This window comes from Hesperophylax consimilis, chromosome 25, assembly GCF_061612785.1.
Source record: "Hesperophylax consimilis isolate HC1 chromosome 25, BYU_Hcon_1.0, whole genome shotgun sequence".
In the NCBI taxonomy this organism is placed as follows: domain Eukaryota; kingdom Metazoa; phylum Arthropoda; class Insecta; order Trichoptera; family Limnephilidae; genus Hesperophylax; species Hesperophylax consimilis.
In genome coordinates, this window is record NC_142860.1 from 9,514,045 (window position 1) to 9,536,611 (window position 22,567).

General features: G+C 33.3%; 1 protein-coding gene across 1 annotated transcript in view; it reads left to right on the top strand.

The window, feature by feature from the left end:
• Positions 1 to 5,806: 5,806 nt before the first annotated feature.
• The window catches only part of LOC149411515 (uncharacterized), a 136,296-nt gene continuing 119,535 nt past the window's right edge, over positions 5,807 to 22,567 (top strand). Inside the window, exon 1 of the mRNA XM_089646779.1 lies at positions 5,807 to 6,503. Within this exon, the coding sequence (XP_089502905.1) occupies positions 5,807 to 6,503 (697 nt within the window). The remainder of the gene's footprint in view (positions 6,504 to 22,567) is intronic.

Here is a 22,567-nt window from a genome sequence, read left to right on the forward strand (position 1 = left end):
CCTTGCACGTATTCTCTCTTTCAGCTTCCGTGTGTAGCGTGCACATAAATTTAATCTATATTGTTCACGCCCATACGTATTAATATATTTTATTCACCGTGTGTAACCATCGTTAAGTCTCACGTCACAGTCGCGGGTCACATGGTATTTTATTTTTTAGCCTAATTTACGTAGGTATATGTAATTTAAGTAGGTAGGTACCTACCTAGATACTAATATTTTGGACTCCGTTCTAACATTTAAAACATGGCATTATTAAGCAGTTAAAACTTTCAGTTTTAAATAATTCTAAATTTAAAAACCTGCTAAATGACTTAACAATCAGACCGCAGTCCCACTTTTGTGATGCGTACACACTTGCAAGCGAAAAGAAACGCACCATCCATGATTCTTTGTTCGGCTCGCAAGTGTATACACAGCATTACATAGGTAGATACATCCTCACATGTTTTTCATCTACAGGTTCCTACCTATCTTTTTCTTCCTCTTCCTGTCTACCGATTTTGAACAAAGTTACTAAGGACGGGTTGTTTCGGAGAATTTGAACAATTCATCAAATTTTAACGTTCATTTTCCAGTTATGCGAAAGATTTATCAAGTTCTGTTTTTATTTCAGTTCTTTCAATCAAATAAACTATAATGATTTATTAACAGAACTTGAATAGGATTTTCACAGAACCCGGAAATGATCGTTGAAATTTGATGAATTGTTCAAATTCTCCGAAACAACCCGTCCTTAGTGTTTTTCATACAAATTTTAATACAAAAAAATGTTCCATTCCGTTAGCCCAATAGCCCAGCGCTCTGTCTCACTAATGCTCGCCTGACATCTTAGATCACCATCCTATTAAAATTTCGTAAAGACAGTTTTGTATCGGAGATTTAAGCCTCGATTAGGCAATTATTTTTATGACGAAACACGCGATAGAATAATAAAAATTTCATAACTTTAATTCTTTTTTATATTCAAATCTAACTGTCTGACATTTTCTTTCCCTATAGCATTTATCAGTCGATGAAACTAAAACGCAAGACAGGTAGGCACCTTCCAACGATATAATAAATTCAGGAGGGTTCTAGGGGTAGGTTGGGGATTGTTCGGTGAGGGGTGAGGGGTGAGGAGAGAGGGTAGGTTGGCTGGGAGGCGATGAATAAATTATTTGCTTGGGGTTAACGGGGGAGGAAAGAAATGACAGGGCTCGGCCGTTGTAGATATTAAGAGGGTATTTAGTGGCGTCTTCAAATATTTAAACTGACAGTTTATGGAGGGATATGTTTGAACTAAACGTAGGATAGAAAATACAAATAGGTAGGTACCTACCTATCCATAAATTCATTTTAAAAAGTAATATTTTTTTAAATTTGTTTTTTGTGAAGTTTAACTATTCTGAATCCGCCATAAATTAATAGATCGATCTACATGTTCCTATCTACTTAATACATATATGTAGGTACCTACTAATATTTTATTAGAAAATGGGCATGCAGTCACAATTTTAAGAGTATCTATTCTGATTTTTAAAAAGCCGTAGGCAATTTTCTCAGTGTTTTTGACGAGCGTCTTTGTAAGATAGGCCACGCCCCCACATATTACTGTTGTATTATGTTCGCCGTGTGTAACTACCTTTATTTACACATAAACAGAATTTGTGTGGCGTCGCATCTTGCTGCCTCTCCGCATGCCTGCTGCAGAGAAATGGCAAAGTTACCTACCCAGATTAAAAATAAATAATTGTAATGAAATTAAAAGAATTTGGCATTCTCAGACTATAAAAATATTACCATTTGTTATTTCGGCTACTGGTAGGTATTACTTATACCTAGCTCTCTCATTAAAAATTAAGGCGTATTAAATCTGTCAAAGAATTTATACATAAAAATGCAAAAATCAGTCATTTTAAAAACATGTAGAGTCACGCGGGGTAACCGTGCGCAATTTTTACATTGGGATTTTTGTATTAAAAAGCTTCAGGTATTTTACTCAATTTTTTTGTTTTTTAATATGATCGATTATTAAGGCATCTCAAACAACCATAAAAACCTCATATGGTTCATAAATCAAACAGTTATGTAAAAAAGTTTACATGCATGTCGATTGCGTACACTTACCCCGTGTGCGGGGTAAGTATACGCATACCGTAGGGTAAGTGTTCGCACCGCAAAGAGTTACCCCCCATTGCAATTATCACACTTAAATTGCCCCTTATCGTAGTCTGTGCAGTTCTCATGCCACCATGTTTTACACACAATACATTCTATCCAATCTTCTGTTGGTGGATCTCGATATTTTTCCTTGCATTGTGGGCAAAAATAGTCCTTAGAAGCCTGTTTTTGTGCGCTATTTAAACAGTTTTGCACGCCGAAATCTCCCGCCTTACGCTTTGTGGTGTGACTTTCTCGAAAAGAGGTGGTCGTCCGATTTCCATGGTTTTAAATATTGGTTTTCGGATGATTTTTGCATCTGCATCTGTCTGCTTCAGCTAAAGTTTCTTTTTATAGAGACTTGAGATAATTATTTCAAGCATTTTTCAGTTTGCGTAAAACCGCCGAACTTGAACAACGTTAAACCCAATAGCTCTCGCAATACTTGTGGGAGTAGTCTGTCTTAAAGCTAAAACAGGGTTACGTTTTAGAAATCCATACACCCAATCCTTGCCAGCCGTTTTTGTAATGTTGTCAAATCTGTTCTCGATCTTGTTGATTTCAGCATTCTCTTAAACAATTTTTCTCATTGTCTGCATAGTCAGGCCGTAGAACATTTCGTCAGTTTTTTTACAATAATCAATGATTTCGGCCTGAAAATAAATGAATAATTATTACTTCTTCAAATTTTGCAAATTCACTTTGTGGCACCATTTTATTAATAAAATAATTAAAACCTCCCTGTCTCTATATACTTGACAATTTAGTTTTTAGTACATTAATTGTCCTGATGAAGAGAACATCGTTCTCGAAACATGTTGAATTTATATAAAAAATAAAGATTATCGTGGTAAAAACAAAGTGTTTTAATTATTTTATGAATAATTATTAGATCAATAGTTTCACAAAAAATGATATATGCACGATAAATTGAATATCTATTTATCTAAAAATCTACCTCTTTATCTGGTGTAAATGTCGGACGATATCTCCCAATTGAAGTTGCTATTAATTTTATTTTTAGGCGTTTACGCAGAGTGGCTTCACTGATCCCAACAATATCTGCAGCAGCCCGCTGACTCTTCCCCTCTTTCATAAGCCTTTTTGCAGTTTCTTTTTGCTCTTGAGTGTAAACTGACCTCTCCGGGTGCTTTCTCACGTACACACGTGGCATATTTCACTGTAAAAAAATAACGAGAGTTGAAATATTATGCTATAAAATCAATTTTATCTATCGTGGTAAGTGTTCGCACTCGTCCAACTGCGAACGCTTACCCCAGCACACTTACCCCATCACACCAAAATTTAATAAAATTTAAAAATCAGATTAGTGGTTATCTTTATTAGAATTATAACTTTGCACCCGTCTAACTAACAATATTTCACTAAAAATTATCATAGACCACGTCGCTCTGACACAGCTGGTTACACAATAGCACACATCGGTAACAGAGATGAAAAATTTAAGAAAAGCACGAAAAAAAGTAATTTACCTACCAGTTTTTATTGACAAATCAGCATCCACTATACACATGTCCTGCTTCGGCGCGATCCAGAAGGCTACTGAATTAAGGAACGCGCGGGCGCTTAACAGGCACAATCTTGTCGGAAACATCACTGCGAACACTTACACTCCGCGTACGGTTACCCCACGTGACTCTAGGTATACGAAAGATTTTTTTAATATTTAAATAGGGATCAGTAGGATTTAAAGATCCAATTAGAAGTCCTACGGCGCCGAAGCCTCTGATATGAAAATATCTAGAGTCGGTGAATTTTTATCCCATTTGTTTTTGTATTTATTATGCTTATAAAATCCACTTGCATAATGTAGATTGTCTAGATGATCATTTGTGGAAAAGTGTGTGGAAGGGCTTAGTTTTTCCTGTGGGGAAGATTTAACCCAGACATAAAGTCGAAAAAAATGGAAAAGGTGCTACAAAAGAATTTTTGAATAATAATTACCTATTTATACCCAAAATTTTTATATGTCCTATTTATGAAATCACCTCAACTTGAGTTTGATTGCGAATTTTAGTTATTTTAAATCTCATTCGAATGTTTACGCTACATTTGTTTGGTAATTCCTATATTTAAAGGTAGGTAGTTAGATACCTAATTGTAGATACCTTCCTTAAATACCTAAATAAATATTGGTAGATACGTATTTCACTATGCTAGAGTGGTACCTAAGATTGAAAAATACGTCATTTATTATGTTGTTGTAGCTGATAATGTATTTTTTCTTTTCAAAATTTAAATTTTCAATCCTCAAAATTATCATACGAAAAATTGAAATTAGGTATGAAAAAAAATATTTTCAATTTCAACGTCAAAAATGACTTATTTTCAATCTTACCATTCGAGGTAAGTCACGGACCGCCACTGGTACCTTGATATGGTTATATAAATTAGCCAATATTATTATTAGTATTATGGTAGATAGGTAGGTACCGAAGTATTTTTTTTTATTTATTCATAAATAAAAATATGTAATGGTCGAACTTCCCAAAAGACTGGATTTTAACATAGGTACAACATGTAGATAATATTACTTAGGTTCAATATATGAAAACATTCGACTAAGATCGCAAAAGAATGCAAACAAAATAACAATAAAACTCATAGTAGGTAGATTCAGATTTGCTAAATAGTGCACAAAGTACATATCTATTAAGTCGGTAGGTACCTACCTATCTACCCACAGCAAATATTTTTCGTTATTCAAAAATCAACTCGGATTTCTAAACTCAAGCCCTCGTCGTATTTGCACAATGAAAGGGAACATAATATAAAATAATTTAACCCACCACACACAAAAAGCAACAAAACCAGTCATTGGAAGAAAATTGCCTTTTTGTACCGGCTCTTAACACCACTCCATTGGTTATCCACAAGCCCCACCCACACTCGGAAAACCGACCAATCGCGAGTCATTCCTTTTTCGTGGCGGCAAATTCAAAGGAGATTGCAGGCTTTTGATTGGCCCACTGGTTTTTGACCACGCCCTGTTTAAGGGGCAGTGTCCGTAATTCATCTGTCATTCTGGGCTCAAACGAGCCGATCCGACGGGCAGACTCTTGCTAAGTAAGGTCCGCCTGTCAGAGTGGCGGTAACTATCAGATGTTGAAGTCTGCTTAGCCGTCAAAACGTTCCGACGCGATCTTATGTAACTTGTCCTTCTAAAAAAACAATAATTCGCTATCAAACTCAAAAGTCCAAAACTTGTAGGCGACTAGATATTTAATCTAAGTCGTGTTATGTGTGCATTGAACGGTTCGCGAAGGGATTTTTATAAAGTTTTGTGAATTTGTGCAAATTGACTTTTTGTGTTTGTGATTGATGGTACAGTGGATTTGACAAGTGTTTTCAGTGATTGACAGATTTTTTGAATAACTTAGAGTAGAAGGACTACTTTTGTGCTGAATATAATATTTGACAGTTGATTTTTGTGATAAACAGTGGAAACAATAAAATTTGTTACAAAATAATATTTAGTCAAAAGACAAAGTGTTGCACCACGACGATATACATATTTAGGGATAAATTTGCCTGATCAAAAATGGCTTCTTGAAAAAAAATGCAGAAAAGTGTCTTCTAGATGTTGATGGTTCAACAGAATCTCATCAAGTTTTCAATTGAATAGTTTAAAAAGGAAGCTTGCATGTTGTGGCGACAGGATCCTAATATGCACGACGATATGGAAAGTCGGGCTTCAAGCGAGGACGAGATAAGCGTAGGATGTCCCAGCCCTCCTGCCTCCCCGGCAGATGATTATTTCAAACCCCTCAAGAAACTCAAAATGGTCCCTCTAGAAAGGGAAGAACCTCAAGCAACAAGAAGACCCGCATCCCCAGAAGAAAGAAACATCCCTACAGCGCACAGACACTTCGATGGAGTTAAATCTTTTTCAATCTTGGACATATTGTCGCACAGACCACAACAAGAACAAAAAAAGATAGTCAGACCATGGGATCTACACGCGAGAGAGTCAGCACACGCTTTACAAAGACTACAGCAACAATTGAGACTAGAACAACAACTACAACTCCAACAGCACATGGAACTTGGAGAACCTTGGAGAAGTAGAGAACTCCAATTAGAGCTTGGAGAACCGTGGAGAGCAAGAGCGGAGTTACAGTTGGAACTCCAACAGTTGAGGGCGCAAAGACTATTGGGAAGAAGTGCGGCAGACAGTGAGACGGCTAGTTCGAGATCCAGTTCGGGGTCTGAGTGCTGCTCCCCCGGAGGTGCCAGGCCCAACAACAGGGCGAGAGCGCCCCCTCTCGGAACACCCCTGGATGCCCTTTTCCAGATGACCAGCAAGACCTTCGAGGCTAACAGCAGCGAAGCATCTGCAGGTAGGAACCAAACCATTTACCATTTATTTCAGTTCAATCAATGCAAAATGTATTTATCTTAAATCTAATAGGTTCAAGATTCCACGGGTAGACAACTATCAAAACCAGATAAATTTAAGTAGGTGCCTAGAACTTAATTTAAAATTTAAAAAAAAAATCTGGAAACGAATTGAAAAGTTAGACGGGTAGGTATTTGAGACATACCTACCTAAGTTATTATGAATAAGTAGGTACTTAGGGCCTAATTTTGCACTCTAAATGCATTTGTTTATGCCGTATTTGACGGTTTACGTGGTTGAGGAGTAAGACTCTCGACTAGCAAGTCGAAGGTAGCGGGTTCAAATCCCGGCGTGCGCAAGTAAATTTTATTTCATTAATTTATGTTATATCACAATTTATTCATTTAAAATAATATATGGTATACTTGCGGTACGTTACAGAGAGGAATATACTCTCAGTATCGCCCTGGTGTAAGACCACTATTCAGAATTTAAACGTTGCTTGAAATGTTTAGCAACTAGATATGAATAGCCAGATATTCCCCCACCTTCCTCTTCTACATCTCCTTGCTCTCGCCACTACCTTCATCCTCACAACATACCTACCCCAATTAAGGATGCCTCACTGGCTCCAGACGGTTGGGAGCAGAAGAACTTGAGAAATAATTCTAAATTGAATGTCCGTTTAGTAAAACCAAGCTAACGACAGTACCAAACTTAGAAAGGGAGCAACATTTTTGATTATAAATATTTGTTTGTCGTATTTTTAAGACTCAATCAATTTATTGACACTTTCAAGCTTAATTTTACATCCAGAGATTATCAGCATGGGGTTTGTTATGCTGATAAATCTCCGTTATGTCATGCTCAGTGATCTCAACTGCCGAGTTCGCTCAGGCCACAAATTGGCGTAGAAAAAGAAAGGCAACGAGAGTTACCGATGGTATTTTAATGCAGTTTATAGACCGAGAAATCGAAGTCTGATTAAAAGATAATTTACTCATAATATAATTTCCAAATGCATCTAGAAATAAGTGACGCAAATAGTGGAACAATTTTTCTTTGCAAATCTATAATTGACCATATTAATATTTTTGTGTCGGTTTTCTTTTATGGTTGTTAGGTAGGTATAGATAACCATTAATTAATACGATATGTGCAGTAGATAATACCAAGGTTCATTTATCATAAACGGGTTTCCATAAAAACAAAAACTTAATGGGTACCAAACGACGACGTTACAAAAAACGTTTCAAAGCACGCAGCTGATATCTTCATACAAGTATGAAGTTGCTTGTTGGGTTTTGAAAAAGTCCAAGTAATTATAAATTTATCTACGGGTATGTAAGGACTGCATGTAAATTGATATAGGTAGCACAAATATTAACATTTATACACGGTTGACCTTTGTTTGTTTTTACGACTACGACGGTGGAATCAATATAAACAAAAATATGTACCTAAAGACATTTTTTTTAAATAGATGCAATATCTATTACTAAAATTTAAGTTCCATGTTGACATCCAATCTCGCAAAAAAAGTCGCAAATAGTAATAACTATAAAGTAATGTTTTTTGTTAAAAATATTATCTTTTAATTCATTCATCAATATATTTTTGACTTTTTCAAAAACCGGTTTCCGGAAATTTTTTAATTTTGAAACAAATGATTTCCGGAATCCCTTTGAATTGACACCACTAGGTACATAACTTAATACTATATATTTGTGAATTTTAAAATTAATCATAAAACGGTCATAAATAAAAATAAATTACCAAGGTATGAAAAAGTCTTCAACTTACTTACTTTAAACTTGAAGTGTTTTACCCTTCCAGTTAGTTTTTGATCACGATATTAATGGGAATATAAAGGAGACTTTTAATTTAATAAGTGTGTTCTTTACTACTCTGTATTTTATTTATGTGCGTGACTGCAAACTTTCCAAGAAAATTTTATCTTAGATAAAAGCCTTTCTAGGGGGTGATATCCAATTTCGTTTTAAGGCTAAATGGTGGTAAAGGCTTTTACACTTTTCTATCAAAAAGAAGGCAGAAGGTAGGTTCCTTCCTACCTATAACATAATGTGACAAATTTATATAATCAAAAATTATGGGATAAACAATGAAATATAGGTGGATTCATTGGCATTAAACCGCAGTAAGCAATTTCCTATATTTTCCTTATTAGAATTTTGAGAAATGGTATTAATTAAATAACATAGTAAATTATTAGTTAAATTAGAAAAATTAGAGAATTACTTTTAAAACTGTTTCCAGTGCCAAATGCCAAAGACGTATTTAGGCAAGCTTCTATTATAGAAATATGTAAAGAAAAAATATAAAAGAATATCAAGAATGCTGCAAACTAATGAGAAATAATCAATTTATTACAAATAATTTTAAAACAAAATAATCTACTCTCAGAATTGCGCTGTATTATAAACCAATCAGAACGAATAAATACAATTAAATTTTTTTTTTAATTAAATTATTCAAACATATTATAACATACTACAAAAGAGTTCCTCTTTTCTGAAAGGTATACATGACCTAAAATATAATATAATATATAAATGTAACCAGTATTTTTTACAATAGATAAGTACAATAAAAAAATAAAAAGTATGGACTGTATATTATCTGCCTGTACAAAATGTAAATAATAACATACTTACATTCTAGCATCACGTTCATCAATCAAATGCATTGTACATACCTACCTATAGCTTTATTTTACTGATCGACGAACCGGTGGATGCAAATTGTTAGCCATAAATTGATAATAGTTTGACTAGTCTGTAGTTATTAATGACAGATCATTGTAGATACCTATGTATTATATATTTGTAGAGCGCCCTTGAGGTGATTATGCATACAAATGGCGCTATACAAATCATCGAAATAGAATTATTATTAAAAGATTTTTTGTCATATTGATAACTAAATCTTTGATGAAAAACTGAAGAAAGCATTTAGGTGTTTTTTAAGGCGATGCACTACGTCGTGTAATATTTTAAATTGAGCCGCTATCAATAACAACCCTTACGTAGATGGCGATAAGGTTTAAATACCCGCTTAACACCATCCGTCTGTTTTGATTTATGCAAGAAAAAAACATGGCCAAAAAGTGCATTTTATTTTATTTTGTGGATGTTCGGACATAAATATTTGTTTTTTTTCTATCATTTTATAAATAACTTAATTTGCCACATTAAACAATAAAATCATAACCGAAAATGGGTTTGTAAGTAGGAGATTTTGAACTTTAAAGCAGTTTTCATAGGCCTTATACATTATTTTTTCTGGGCTTATAAAAAGACTAATCTAAAAAATACTCGATTATTTCAAAGGCCAAGCTGTATTCTACTCGCAGTATTTAATTAAAGCATCTGAAACGCGACTGCGACCAAATTTTCAAACCAAAAACACATAATTTTGCATTACTACGTATGGCATCGCCTTAAACTTGTTTCTTGTTTCCCAAGAGTCACTATATAATATTATTTCCTACAAACTTTTTATTCAATTTTTTTTATAAGTTAGTATTTTTAGAACATGAATAACAGTTTTCAATATAGGTACCTAAAATTTTTAGTAAATTATTCTTTGCTTGTGTAAGCTGGTCCTTGAGTTTTGAAAAGTAGTGCTCTCTTCAAATATCAATACTTTTTTAAATACACCTACAGTGAGAACAAATAATATAAAACGTTAAAATGAAAATGAAAAGTACTTATACCAAAGAATGGATAAGTAGGTACCTATGCAGAAACGTGAATAACAATTTAAAAAACTATGAAAGTGTGTCTAAGTAGGTACTTAATTATCCCCTTACTAAAAAAGTGTTAAATTTTACACAACTGATGAACAACCATTTACCTCACATTAATGGTTATTTATCACTTGTATTAAACTAAAACTTGTTTTTTATTATCTAAGGCCAGTGTTTAAGATGGTATTTTAATGCATGTTAATTTTAAAATACCTATGTTTAAAAGTTCTGTTAAAAATAGTATTACTTACATTTCAGCATAGTATATTAAAATATATTACCTACCCTTTGAACCATATAAATATAAGAACATATTAAATTCGCCATTGTGCGACGTGTTTAAAGCTTTTCCTTGAATATTTAGCAAATTTTCTATGTTATTAATGTCCAGAATATATGAAAAATGAAGTTTTTAAATCACCAGCTTCCACTAAATGTAAGACCACACTTTAAAATAACCTTAAGAGTTAAGTTATTCACAAAGGTATATTTAACAACCATTTTTCTAGAATTTACTTCAGCTCTGCTAATCATGCCGATGTAATTATCACGCAGGCGCTATATAAACCCTTAATAAAATTATAAAAACATGTCGTTCGCAACAACATTTTTAAGCTATTTTAACAAACTAGGTAGGTTTTTAAAAATTTTAAGGTTTTGTTAATTGTTTAATCAATGCATAAAAATACAAAATTATTTATATAGTCATCATCGAAAACATTATATCTTTCATGAATGATATTAAAAATAGTATTATTATTTAAAATAGTATTATATTATACATTGTAGATTGTTCGTACCACGGTACAATAAAACAGTGAAAACGGTTTTAGAAGATCTATTATATATATAGATAGATGACTATCTCCCAAATCTCCGAATATTTAGGTAGGTACTTAGGTACATATCTTTTTATATCCACGAGGACCATGCGTATAAGTAATAGATACATATTTAGGTATTAGTCATCGTACCTACCCAGATAAATTATTGCAGAAGTTATACTGACATAATAAATTTTTCATAATGCGTTTTTGTCGGACTGCATTTTTCCTGTTCTGTGTGTTTTGTTTAGATGTCTTCACATTCCTATGTTATCTCTATCATTGAGTCGACTAATCACTCCTATACAGAGAAAACTTACTGATGTAAAATAATGTTATTTTATTCAAAATAAATTTTATCAAATTATTCGTTTTCCTGTAAAAACGGGACTGCAGGCCTTCAACGAATGAATTGATAGGGTTCCTAACAAAGTATCAGTTACTATACAAATATTGATATTCCGTTATGATACCTATTTATTTTGAAAAGAACAGGTGTTCTCGATGTATTCTGAATTAAAATAATATCTTATCAGGATATCGTCATGCTATCACTTTTTTAATTGTAAAAATGAGCATTGCTAATTTATTAAGAATCTATTCAAATTATTGATAGTCCGGTTAAAAATGGATTGCAGGCTTTTAACAGATGAATTATCAGGTTTCCTGAAAAACTTTTAGTAAATTTAGAATATATTATCACTTTTTTATTACGTTTTATCAAATTTAGTACCTAGTTCGTATTTGAAATACCAAAAAATACTTACAACCCTAAAAAATTGAACTGCCACATTTATTTTCAAAAGATAACTTAGGAAATATTTTACCTAAGATACCTACTTAAGTAATTAAGTGCCTGCCTTCAAATTCATGGTTAGAAAGAAAGCAGTTTTCTAAAAATATGTATAGGTATTACTCATGTTCTCATTCTTGCCATCTACATCTTTCATTAATATAAATGGTTTATGTTTAAATTTTGTCAGATCTAAGGGTTCTAAATTGTAACCTAATTGTACTCATTTTTGCCGAAGCCCATTTTTAAATCATGAAAGAAAAATGATCTCAAATCTTCGACACTTATGACGTCTTAATTCAGTCCAATTTTGTCCAAGGTTGTACTAAAATATCCTTATACTAAAGTGGCCTCATACTTTCAGACTCGTACTTTCGAAAATTAGAAAAAGCTCGTGCTAATATGGAAATGTGTATCGTGATTATCGTTGGCAATTTACGTCGTAATTCGACCAAACTTCGGCGCAATTCGATTATGATTAGCGATAGCAATTTACGTTCATTTCGCCCTTTTATATTTCCATATTTCAGTCTTCATTAAGAAAGCTGGCACGATTTTCTTTGACACACTTAATTGGAGTGCCTTGCCGAATAATTCAGCCATCTTGGAAAGGGTTCGGAATTATGCTGTTTTGTGTAAGTGCGTTTAAAGCTTAAAGCTTTAGCCGTGAGTTTACTTCCAGTTGGTAGGCAGCTTCGTTGTTGGCAGATGGCTTTAGTAATTGTATGAACATGCAATCACGTTGTGTATTTGTAAAGGGAGTAAAGTTGTTCTTAAACTTCAACCTACCGAATGTTACATCAGTTCGTATGCGAAAAACAACGAAACTTTTAAGAATTCAATTATCATTTCAAAAATGAGTTGAATTGAATTACAATATTAAAAGAGAAAAATGAGTATGGCTAATTTATTAAAATGCGGTTAAAAATATGATGGCAAGCCATTTTCTAATAAAATATTAGAAAATTCAGAACATATCGAAATACGTGTTCATGCAGCTGCGTTTATCCTGATAAATATAATGACGAAACGCGACAGTATCAGAATTTTTATGAACACGTATTCCGACAGTCTCATAACACATTCGAGTTTTACTAATAGTTTGTTAGGAAATCTGTTATTCATTCTTTAAACTCCCGCAGTCCCGTTTTTAACAGTATACGAATAATTTGAATAGATTTCTAAAATAAATTATATCAGAAAGTTTTCTCAGAGCACACCAAAATTTAAAAAAAAAAACTGAAGAAACATTTACCTACCTACAATTTTTTTTTTTTAAATATAATTCACTGCTTGAAGGGCAACAATGCTAACCAATACACTACTAATTATTTTAATCGCAGAATTATGATTTTTTTTTAAATTTAGTATCTACGAGTACACCACCGATATAATATTACCTATTTATATTACTTACGCAGACCCGTAAAAAATCATAAAATCTGACTTCAGTAGTGAAGTCAACCCTAAGAAATTAAAATTAATTTCAAATAAAGAATTAAAATAATTTTCTTAATTATCAATGTGATGAAAATAATATTTTTTAGTAAGTGGTGGTGCAAAAAAACTTCATAATAAATTCTCCCACCCCCCCAGGAACGACACCCCCCATGTGAATGCTATAGCTACGCCCTTATCTAGGTAGGTACCTACTTTATCGCTTGCCTAAATTTTTTGCACAATCAGTTCTATTTTTGAAAAATAACATTTGAATTATTATTTGTATAACTATTCCAATGCTTATCAAAAGTTTCAGAAAAAGAAATACCTATATTAAAAAAAATCATTAAAGAGATTATTAAACTAGAGTTACAGTCACAGATAGACCCACAGTCAAAATTAGTATTTTTGATAAAAATTTTTTTTAAATATCCATGCTCCATAAGAAATACCTATTATTAACCATACAATCTTCACTTCTGCGATTTTCGTTACATTTAAATAATTTCATCTAAAAAGTCAATTAGATTTATTAACCTAACTTTTGTGTAACCCAAAAAAACATTTCTTTATAATGTGAAATTGTGATTTTTTTCTTTATTATGATGTAGGTACATTAAAGTCATTGTTTCTGCACTGTTAACAATAAAATATTCACAAAACCTTGATTTGTACTAACTGATAACAGAATTGCTCGATTGGGTATTTTGTTGGCCTGGAATGATTAGCTATACATATATAAAAATTTGTACATTGGTGGAAGAACCACACGTAACTATCTACATATTTTTATTTTATGAATTATTCATATGGAGGGTAATTAGTATCTTGTTATTTAAGAAGAATTAAATATCTCTTCGCTTCGTTTGTACCGGAAGTTAACTGGGTAATAAGTATATTTTTTACGATTTAATTATCATGTAATTTACATTGGCAGTAAGTTCATTGCCCAGTAAGAAAAATCATAAGCCGACAAGTGCAGGTATATATGTAATAAGTTTTCAACAAATTTTAGACGTTTTACAACGTGTAGATAACGAATTTTCTTACTACGGATAACAGACAACTCGCAAAAATATGGGTAATTACCTACAATCGATTTATTTTAATGACCATTAAGATTTATAGTAGTTTTAGACCTCCTTCAAGGTAGGGTGCACCAGTACATGTAGTGTGGTGTCAGTGCTATTTGGTAAAAAAAAAATGTGCAAATACCCACCTAACGAAGGCTTTCTTGGTCGAAGCGAAATGTTCTCGACTAGCAAAGGGGAGATCGCGGGTTCATATCCCGGCGTGCGCAAATTGATTTTATGTAATGTTATTTCATAAATTACTTATTTCAAATAATATAAAGAATGTTTGTGGCATGTTCCAGATATGAAGATACTCTCATAATCGCCCTGGTGTAAGACGACCATTCAGAATTGAAATGGCTTTGGCTGTGTTTGGTGACCAGATTTGAATATCCAGATACTTCGCCACCTTACTCTTCCTCCTCACTTTCTCCTCTCCGCTATATTTAACCTCACAACATACCCCAATTGGGGATGCAATAGTCTCACTGATTTCAGACAGTTGGAACTCTTATGCGGTTTAAAAAAAATGATACTGGATATTTCTAGGTAGAGCTTGGCATACCAATCCATACCAAATTTAGCTTGGCCCTTTATGTAAGTACTGCGCAGCTTTTCAAAAGTTGTTAGAAATGCTTTGGGAGTCCAGAATTGTGACTTTTTTCCATTGAAATTCGTTTCTGCGCGTCGACCAATTTGAAACTTCTTCTCTTAATTCTGTAATTTTGAAAGTTATAGTATTTTTTTAATGGGATACCAGGCAGGAGTCTCAATCTCCCGAAGCCAGCAGGATAATGGCATCCCCATCTATGAAACCCTTAGTTCGGAATATCCCAGTGTCATCAGTATCATCACCTCAACTTTGTTACAAAAAGAAAAAAATACATTTATGTTTAGGTACCTATTATTATTATATTGGGATAAATTCTGAGCCTTAAAAGTAAGTTTATTGAGTGAAGTGAGTGAGTGAAAAAAATACATTTTTGTTTAGGTACCTATTATTATTATATTTGGATAAATTATGGGCCTTAAAAGTGAGGGTATCAGATTGAAGAATTATATTCGACTTGATTTCGGAAAAAAGAAGAATTTAAAAAAAAGTTGTTATTATGGGCCTTAAACGTAAATTTTACACAACTGTTTATCAGTTGTGTACAACTGTTATAACTGTTACAACTTTAGTTTCTTAAATTTGCTCTGATGAAGCTTTGTAAAAAAAGACTGCAATAAAACAAATAATTTACTAAAATTGGATACGTTTATCCCAGACACTATCTAGGTTACAAACCAATTCTTTAGAACTTATACATTAAAATAGGTGCCAAAAATACGAGAACAATTAATTGCAAGAAAATATTGTTTTTTCTGAATTTGAAATATGAGATCGACAAATATGACGTTTGATAATGTTTTCGAGTGGTTAAAGACGTTGTCCCGGTAAGACAAAGATCCTGGGTTCGATTCCCAGTTGAGACAGTCACCATATTATCTTTCTGTGTCTTGTTTTGTATTATGATTTTTTTTTTAATAAGTTTTTTTATTATTTTTATTTCTTGCTAGAGTAATCCTGATGAGTTACAAAACTCATTGTAGAACGAGAGGAACTTACAATACATATATGGGAGTTAATAGGTACAATTTTACATTGGTATTTAGATATCAAAATTATAAGTGTCACATACGAAACAGTACAAAAATAGAAAAAGGTAGGTTAAGTATAACAAACAAGAAGAAACATACAGGGATATACACATAGGTATTACACATAGGCCCAGAGCCAAGGTAGGAATTTGGAAGAAGGTACTTACCCACTAATATATTGGTAAAAATAGATTATGCTCGATTACAAATACAGGGGATAGAAAAGGAGAGAGAAAGAAGCAAAACAAAGTACAACACGAGAAGAATTACGTATTTTCCTTTTCATAGATTTATTATCACTATCTTCTTCTACAAAGACTTTTGACTTTACCCCAATATTTATATTTATTATAAACTCTCACTAAATTCCTTTATAATAATAATTACACATTATTATTATATAGGAATTTAGTGAGAGAGAATATTGGGAAGAAGCAATAAACACACTAAGTTAAAACTTTCAGGGTATCTAGCACGGTCGATCGATAAAGGATTTATCGATTATGTCGATAACTTATCATCGTTCCCTAGCACGACTGCAGATCGCTAAAAATAAACAACAGTACACGTCGAATAAATTAAGACCACGTGCCTGGGACGATAATGAACAGAAATTTAAAATTGAATAGAATTTACCGGTCTGTTGTGGATGAATTTTAGTAAACATTTGCATGGTGTTTGAGGGAATCCATTCATCTTGCACTTCCACGTTTGCACATCTTTTATATTTTAATAAGCTTAGGAAAATAGTGCAACGCAAGAAAAATTAGCCAACCATTATATTTATCATTTATCCTGGTTATTGGTGCGATCTTTTCTAACAAAGACCAATAATTAACTTTATCTTCGAATTTATCAAATTTATTTCGAAATTTCCGAGTAGGTACAACCAGCCTTAATGAATAATAAAATGAAGAAATTTATCATTATTTGTGGCTTCTATTTTTGCCACCGAACCAATTTGAAAATCTGATAACATCTCACTTCAGTGCTGTCCATCTTCAAGAAAACCCACCCAGCATTGCACACATAAAAAAGTACCGACCATCTAGAACTCTTTTAACCATACAATACAAATGAAAAACAGCTTTTTTATCATTGAGTTAAAATTACCTCCTAATAAAACAGTGTCTTTGATCTTCAAAACTTCCTTTGAACACGTTCCGATCATTGGAATTTCATTTACAACAGATTTAAAACAGTTTTAAAAGATTTAATGAAAAAGCTCAGATCAGATCTATCCGTGTAATGTTTGATAAAGTTTTTGAATAAGTTCCTTTTGACTCTTTGGTATGATTTGATTCTTATAATGTAGGGGTATTTGTTGATGAATGTTGATGTTTATGCAATATGAGGTTATCGGGTGGTAGCGAAACCACTTTGAATCTTTTCATTCGATGATTCAACCACGTCCAACGAACAACAAACAAAATTATGCTACAATATCAAAGCGTTAATCATATCATATTGTTAGGTTAGGTAATGCAGTTAAACAAAACAGTTTTTAAAATAGATTTAATATTGAAGTATTATATTTGGCAACAAAATGGATATTTCAAAGATCTCTAGCTCGTGATTGAAATTACGTCAAAGAATTAATCAAATTCTTGAGCCGATAAAACTGAAGAGTTTCATGAAATTATGTGTGAATGTAAATGAATCAAGTGCAGATTAGTGCTCAATATAAGTGACACGATGGTCGGTTAGTTTGTTTCGTTAAACTCAATACGAAAACTCACAAAACTTTTTTTTTGCTCTTATCTACGGTTGTAAACATTTATTTAACATTATTTATTAGTGGATCCCAAATTACCCGGGCCCCGGTGTCCCTTGGGCCCGGGGGCTTGGCCGCACGAGGCGCTAGGTGGGCGGGACCATTAAGGGACCACCATAGGCTTTTCGGGCTTTTCAAAAGCCGCAAACAATAATAATAATAACAGGGGTAATTGTTGGCGTCCTTGCGGCAACCCGGAGTTTTGGGCCTACAATGAAGCTTTTACAACTGCTGATGATAAATAGCGTAGGTTGGTAGTTGGAAAAGTAAGAATTTAGGTGTGAATGTTAATATTTTTATATTTTACTGGACATAGATCAGTTGGCATCTGAATAAAGGTACATAAAAGTATTTCGGACAGAAAGAAGGACTCGTTCAGGTTCTTCATCAAATGGCTAACAATATTACGATTAAATTTTAGATACCTACTAAAAAGAACATTCCAATATCTTCGTTGTTGATAACTATGCTTTGTTAGTTGGTTGGTATTTGTTCGTTCTGAATGTTTATATTGATAAGAATATGATGTGTTTTCATCAATCACTACCTACGCGCTTTCAAAATTATTAAAGCAGGTACCTACGTATCCACTCTTAGCATATTTTTTTCTGTATCAGTTCTTCAAATTATAAAATATCATATTATATTATGCCTAACTACTCTACAAAGCTATGAGTAATGAAAATTGCTTCAGGAAACCGTAGGCCAGCCCATAAATTCTTCTCCCATTAGATGTCAAACGCAATTATTACCTACCTGCGTGCTTTGTATCTGCCTACAACCTATTTGTCTGCATAATATAATATTTAGTATTACGAATTACAAATTATCGGGTACGAAATCCCATTAATAATACAACCAACAACTAATCGTTCTAATAAGCAAATCAGACCGCAAATATAACGCACAGTTATAAAATAAGTCCATCGTTCATACTTGTAATCTACCTAACCTGAAGAAGGCGTTTATACATTGACTGTTTTGTATTTATATTTTGGAATGTATGTATGGAATAGTTTTACACAGTTGAAATTCGTATTTGCAAGTAGCTTGTCAGCAAGAGGCTTAGTTCAATAAAATGTATTACATAAAACAACAAAAACATAAAAATAATCATAAAAATAGCAGCGTAATAATGTGAATAGCTATTAAATAATTGCATAAAAATACCCACAGACATAACACATTAATGAGAGGATTGTATTTTTTCAAAACCCCGCATATCGACGCCGGAAAGGCGAAAGGGCGTAAGCGATAATTTTACCAATAATGAGTTATGTATACAGTATTGATCAGAAAATTATAAAAATATATATATGGTTGTATTATTTGACATGTTAAAGGTGGTTCCATGATAACTCTACACAGTGACAATTCAACACACTTTTAAAAAGTGATATAAAGTCATTAGAAACAATGAAATTTTTTTTTATGAACCTAACCTAACCTACATAACCCAGATAATAAAGTTTTTGTTTCATCACTTTCCATGACTCTAACTTTTTTAAAGATGTGATGAATTATCATTGTGATGATTTATCCGGTTACCGTTAAAGGTATGCCAAAATTCACAGTGTTTCTTTAAATGTTACTAAGTTCATCTTTTTTTATATTTGCGCACTCCCTCTTTCATTCGTATTTACGTATCTCTCTTTCAAACTATCTCAAGGGATACATATTTTGGAAAGCGGATTTGGGTAGGTACCACCGGCATTTATTGAATAACTAAAACCTCTACCATAGGTCACCCCAAATGGTTTGCCACGTTTGGTGAATTAGCAGGGGCGCGCGGGTTTGTTTGGTGAGGTTTGTTTAGATCTTGGCAATGAATTCGATTGCTCGCCTGCTGGACCGGATCGGTAGAGACTGGTTGAGTGAGATCCTTTAATCTCTCCAGCCGGACTCTCTCGACCCATCGCTTATCATCTGGATCTACGTTTTAGTTTGAAACATCTGCACCAATGTTTTAATTTGAATCATCTGCATCTACGTTTTATGTTGTTCTTGCACGAGTGTCCCCAAGAAGTTATACCATAATGTTATCTCACAGTCGATTCTGCTAAAGACAAATATATTGTGGATTTTCAAAGTTTTTACAGCCACATAACGTTTTATTTTATAAATTCTTCCTATAGTGAATGGTTCTAAGGCGCTTGTAGAGAGAAAATTTGAACTTCCTATTTCGTGTTACAATACACCGCAATACCTGAATACACATACTGGTTAATTTAATTATCAATTTAAAAAATCAGTCACAAGAAATTTAAAATAGTTAGTTATAAGAGTAAAGGATGGTATGAGGTAGATGGTATAGGATGGATAATATTTGAAAATATAAATGACAAATCAAGTCACGACCTCGCTGGGAGTCATAATTATTATAATATATCTTCACTTGATTAGTGACAGACAAAAATCATTTAGACTTATTCCACGGCCTCCGTGGTCCAGGGGTACGGCTCTCAACTAGCAAGCCAGGGGTCGTGGGTTCAAATCACGTCATATGCAAGTAAATTTTATTGATTACTTGTTATTTCACAATTCACTCATTAAAAATAAAATATAATATATTTACGACACCTTTAAGTGGAAGATACTCTAAGTATCGCCTTGGTATATGACCACAATTCAAAATTAAAAAGTTGCTTGGAATCTATTTGGCCGTCTTTGGTGACCAGATCTGAATATCCAGATACTTCATCACCTTCCTTCTCCCCACTACCTTCTACCTCGCAACATAACTCAAGACCACACCCTGCATAGTTGTCCTTATTTGTTAAGGCGATGCACTACGTCGTGCAATATTTTAAATTGAGCCGCTATCAATAACAACCCTTACTTAGATGGTGATAAGGTTTAAATTTCCGCGTAACACCATCCGCCTGTTTTGATTTATGCAAGAACAAAAACATGGTCAAAAGAGCCTTTTATTTTATTTTGTGGATGTTCAGGCATAAATATTTAATTTTTTTTCCATCATTTTATAAATAACTTAATTTGCCACATTATAAAATAAAATCATAACTGAAAATGGGTTTGTAAGTAGGAGATTTTGAACTTTAAAGCAGTTTTCTTAGGCCTTATACATTATTTTTTTCTGGGCTTATAAAAAGACTTATCTAAAAATTACTCGATCATTTCAAAGGTCAAGATGTATTCTACTTGCAGTATTTAATTAAAGCATCTGAAACATTTCTAGGCGACCAAATTTTCAAACCAAAAACACATGATTTTGCATAACTACGTATGGCATCGCCTTAATTTATTATATCTATTATACAAAAAAAAAATTATATCTAGGGTAATTCCGGGGGAGATGGCCGTACGGGAGAGATGGCCAATAGAAAAAAGTTGTAGGAATAATTCATAGATGGCGCTTCTTTTAACTCAGTTCGCTTCGTTTCGGCACGGGCAACAAGTATTAGCGGAGTTTTGTGCGTAAAAATTATGGAAAGGTGAGTAATTTGACATTGTTTTTTAATAACACGTTCGATTTAAGCTAAAGGGGTTAAGATATTAACATACTTACGTTAAAGTTTTCAAGGTTTTGCCCGTTTTCGTGATTTCTTTGTGAAGTAAAAAACTTTCTCGTGTTCTAACCTCAAAATTAACTAATAAATTGAGAAGTTGCTTTTATTATGTCATGTGGCCATCTCACCCGGACAATCGGCAAAGATGGCCATAGTATTTACGGGAGAGATAGCCATAAAATTTTATGTCCTAATTTTAATTTATTTTTAATATTTTATATTTTCTACCGATGCCTAACCAATACATACGGAAGGCAGCTGCTGGAAGAGGTGCCTGGAGCCAAGAAGACTTAAAAAATGTTATGGAAGAAGTACAAAGTGGAGGGATGACTGTTTATAGGGCCTCTTTTGTCTACCATATCCCAAGAAAAACACTAGAAAGAAGGTTAAAACAAAACAACTACACAAAGGGTTCTATGAGACCATCATCAACCTTTGGTGCAGATAACGAAAAAAGACTGAGCAAGCATATAAAAGACATGCAATCGAGAGGCTTTCCGTTGACTATCGATGATTTAAGAAGAATTTCATTCAAGTAGGTATGCTGAGCAATTAGAAATTAAACACAGATTCAATATGAAATCTGAGAAGGCGGGCTATGATTGGGTTCAATTGTTTTTGAGAAGGAATTCCAATATTTCATTAAGAAAATCAGAAGGGGTGTCACATGCTAGAAGTCAAGGGATGAATAAAGCAGAAGTAAACGCCTATTTTGAAATGCTTGAGAGGATTCTCAGTGATAATGACCTAATAAATAAACCTGGCCATATTTACAACATGGACGAGTCTGGGTTGCAATTGAATAATCGACCAGGTCACGTTTTGGCTGAAAGAGGCTCCAAAGCTGTAGCTATGTCAACGTCCACAGAAAAAGGAGAAACGATCACGGTAATTGGTTACTGCAATGCTGAAGGCTATTTTATACCTCCTGCATGTATTATGAAAGAGCAAAGGAAGAAACCTGAATTTGAAGATGGACTGCCTCCAGGTTCAGTGGTTTATATGTCACAAAAAATCTGCCTATATAACCTCTGACCTATTTCTAGAATGGATTAAATCGCATTTCTTTCCTCGAAAACCTTTTGCTGGACAGTCATTCTACACACTGCAACTCAGTTAAAATGCTGGAGTTTACTAATGATAATGACATCATTTTACTGTCAATGCCATCACACACATCCCACTATCTACAGCCACTGGATGTGGCTGTGTTCAAGTCTG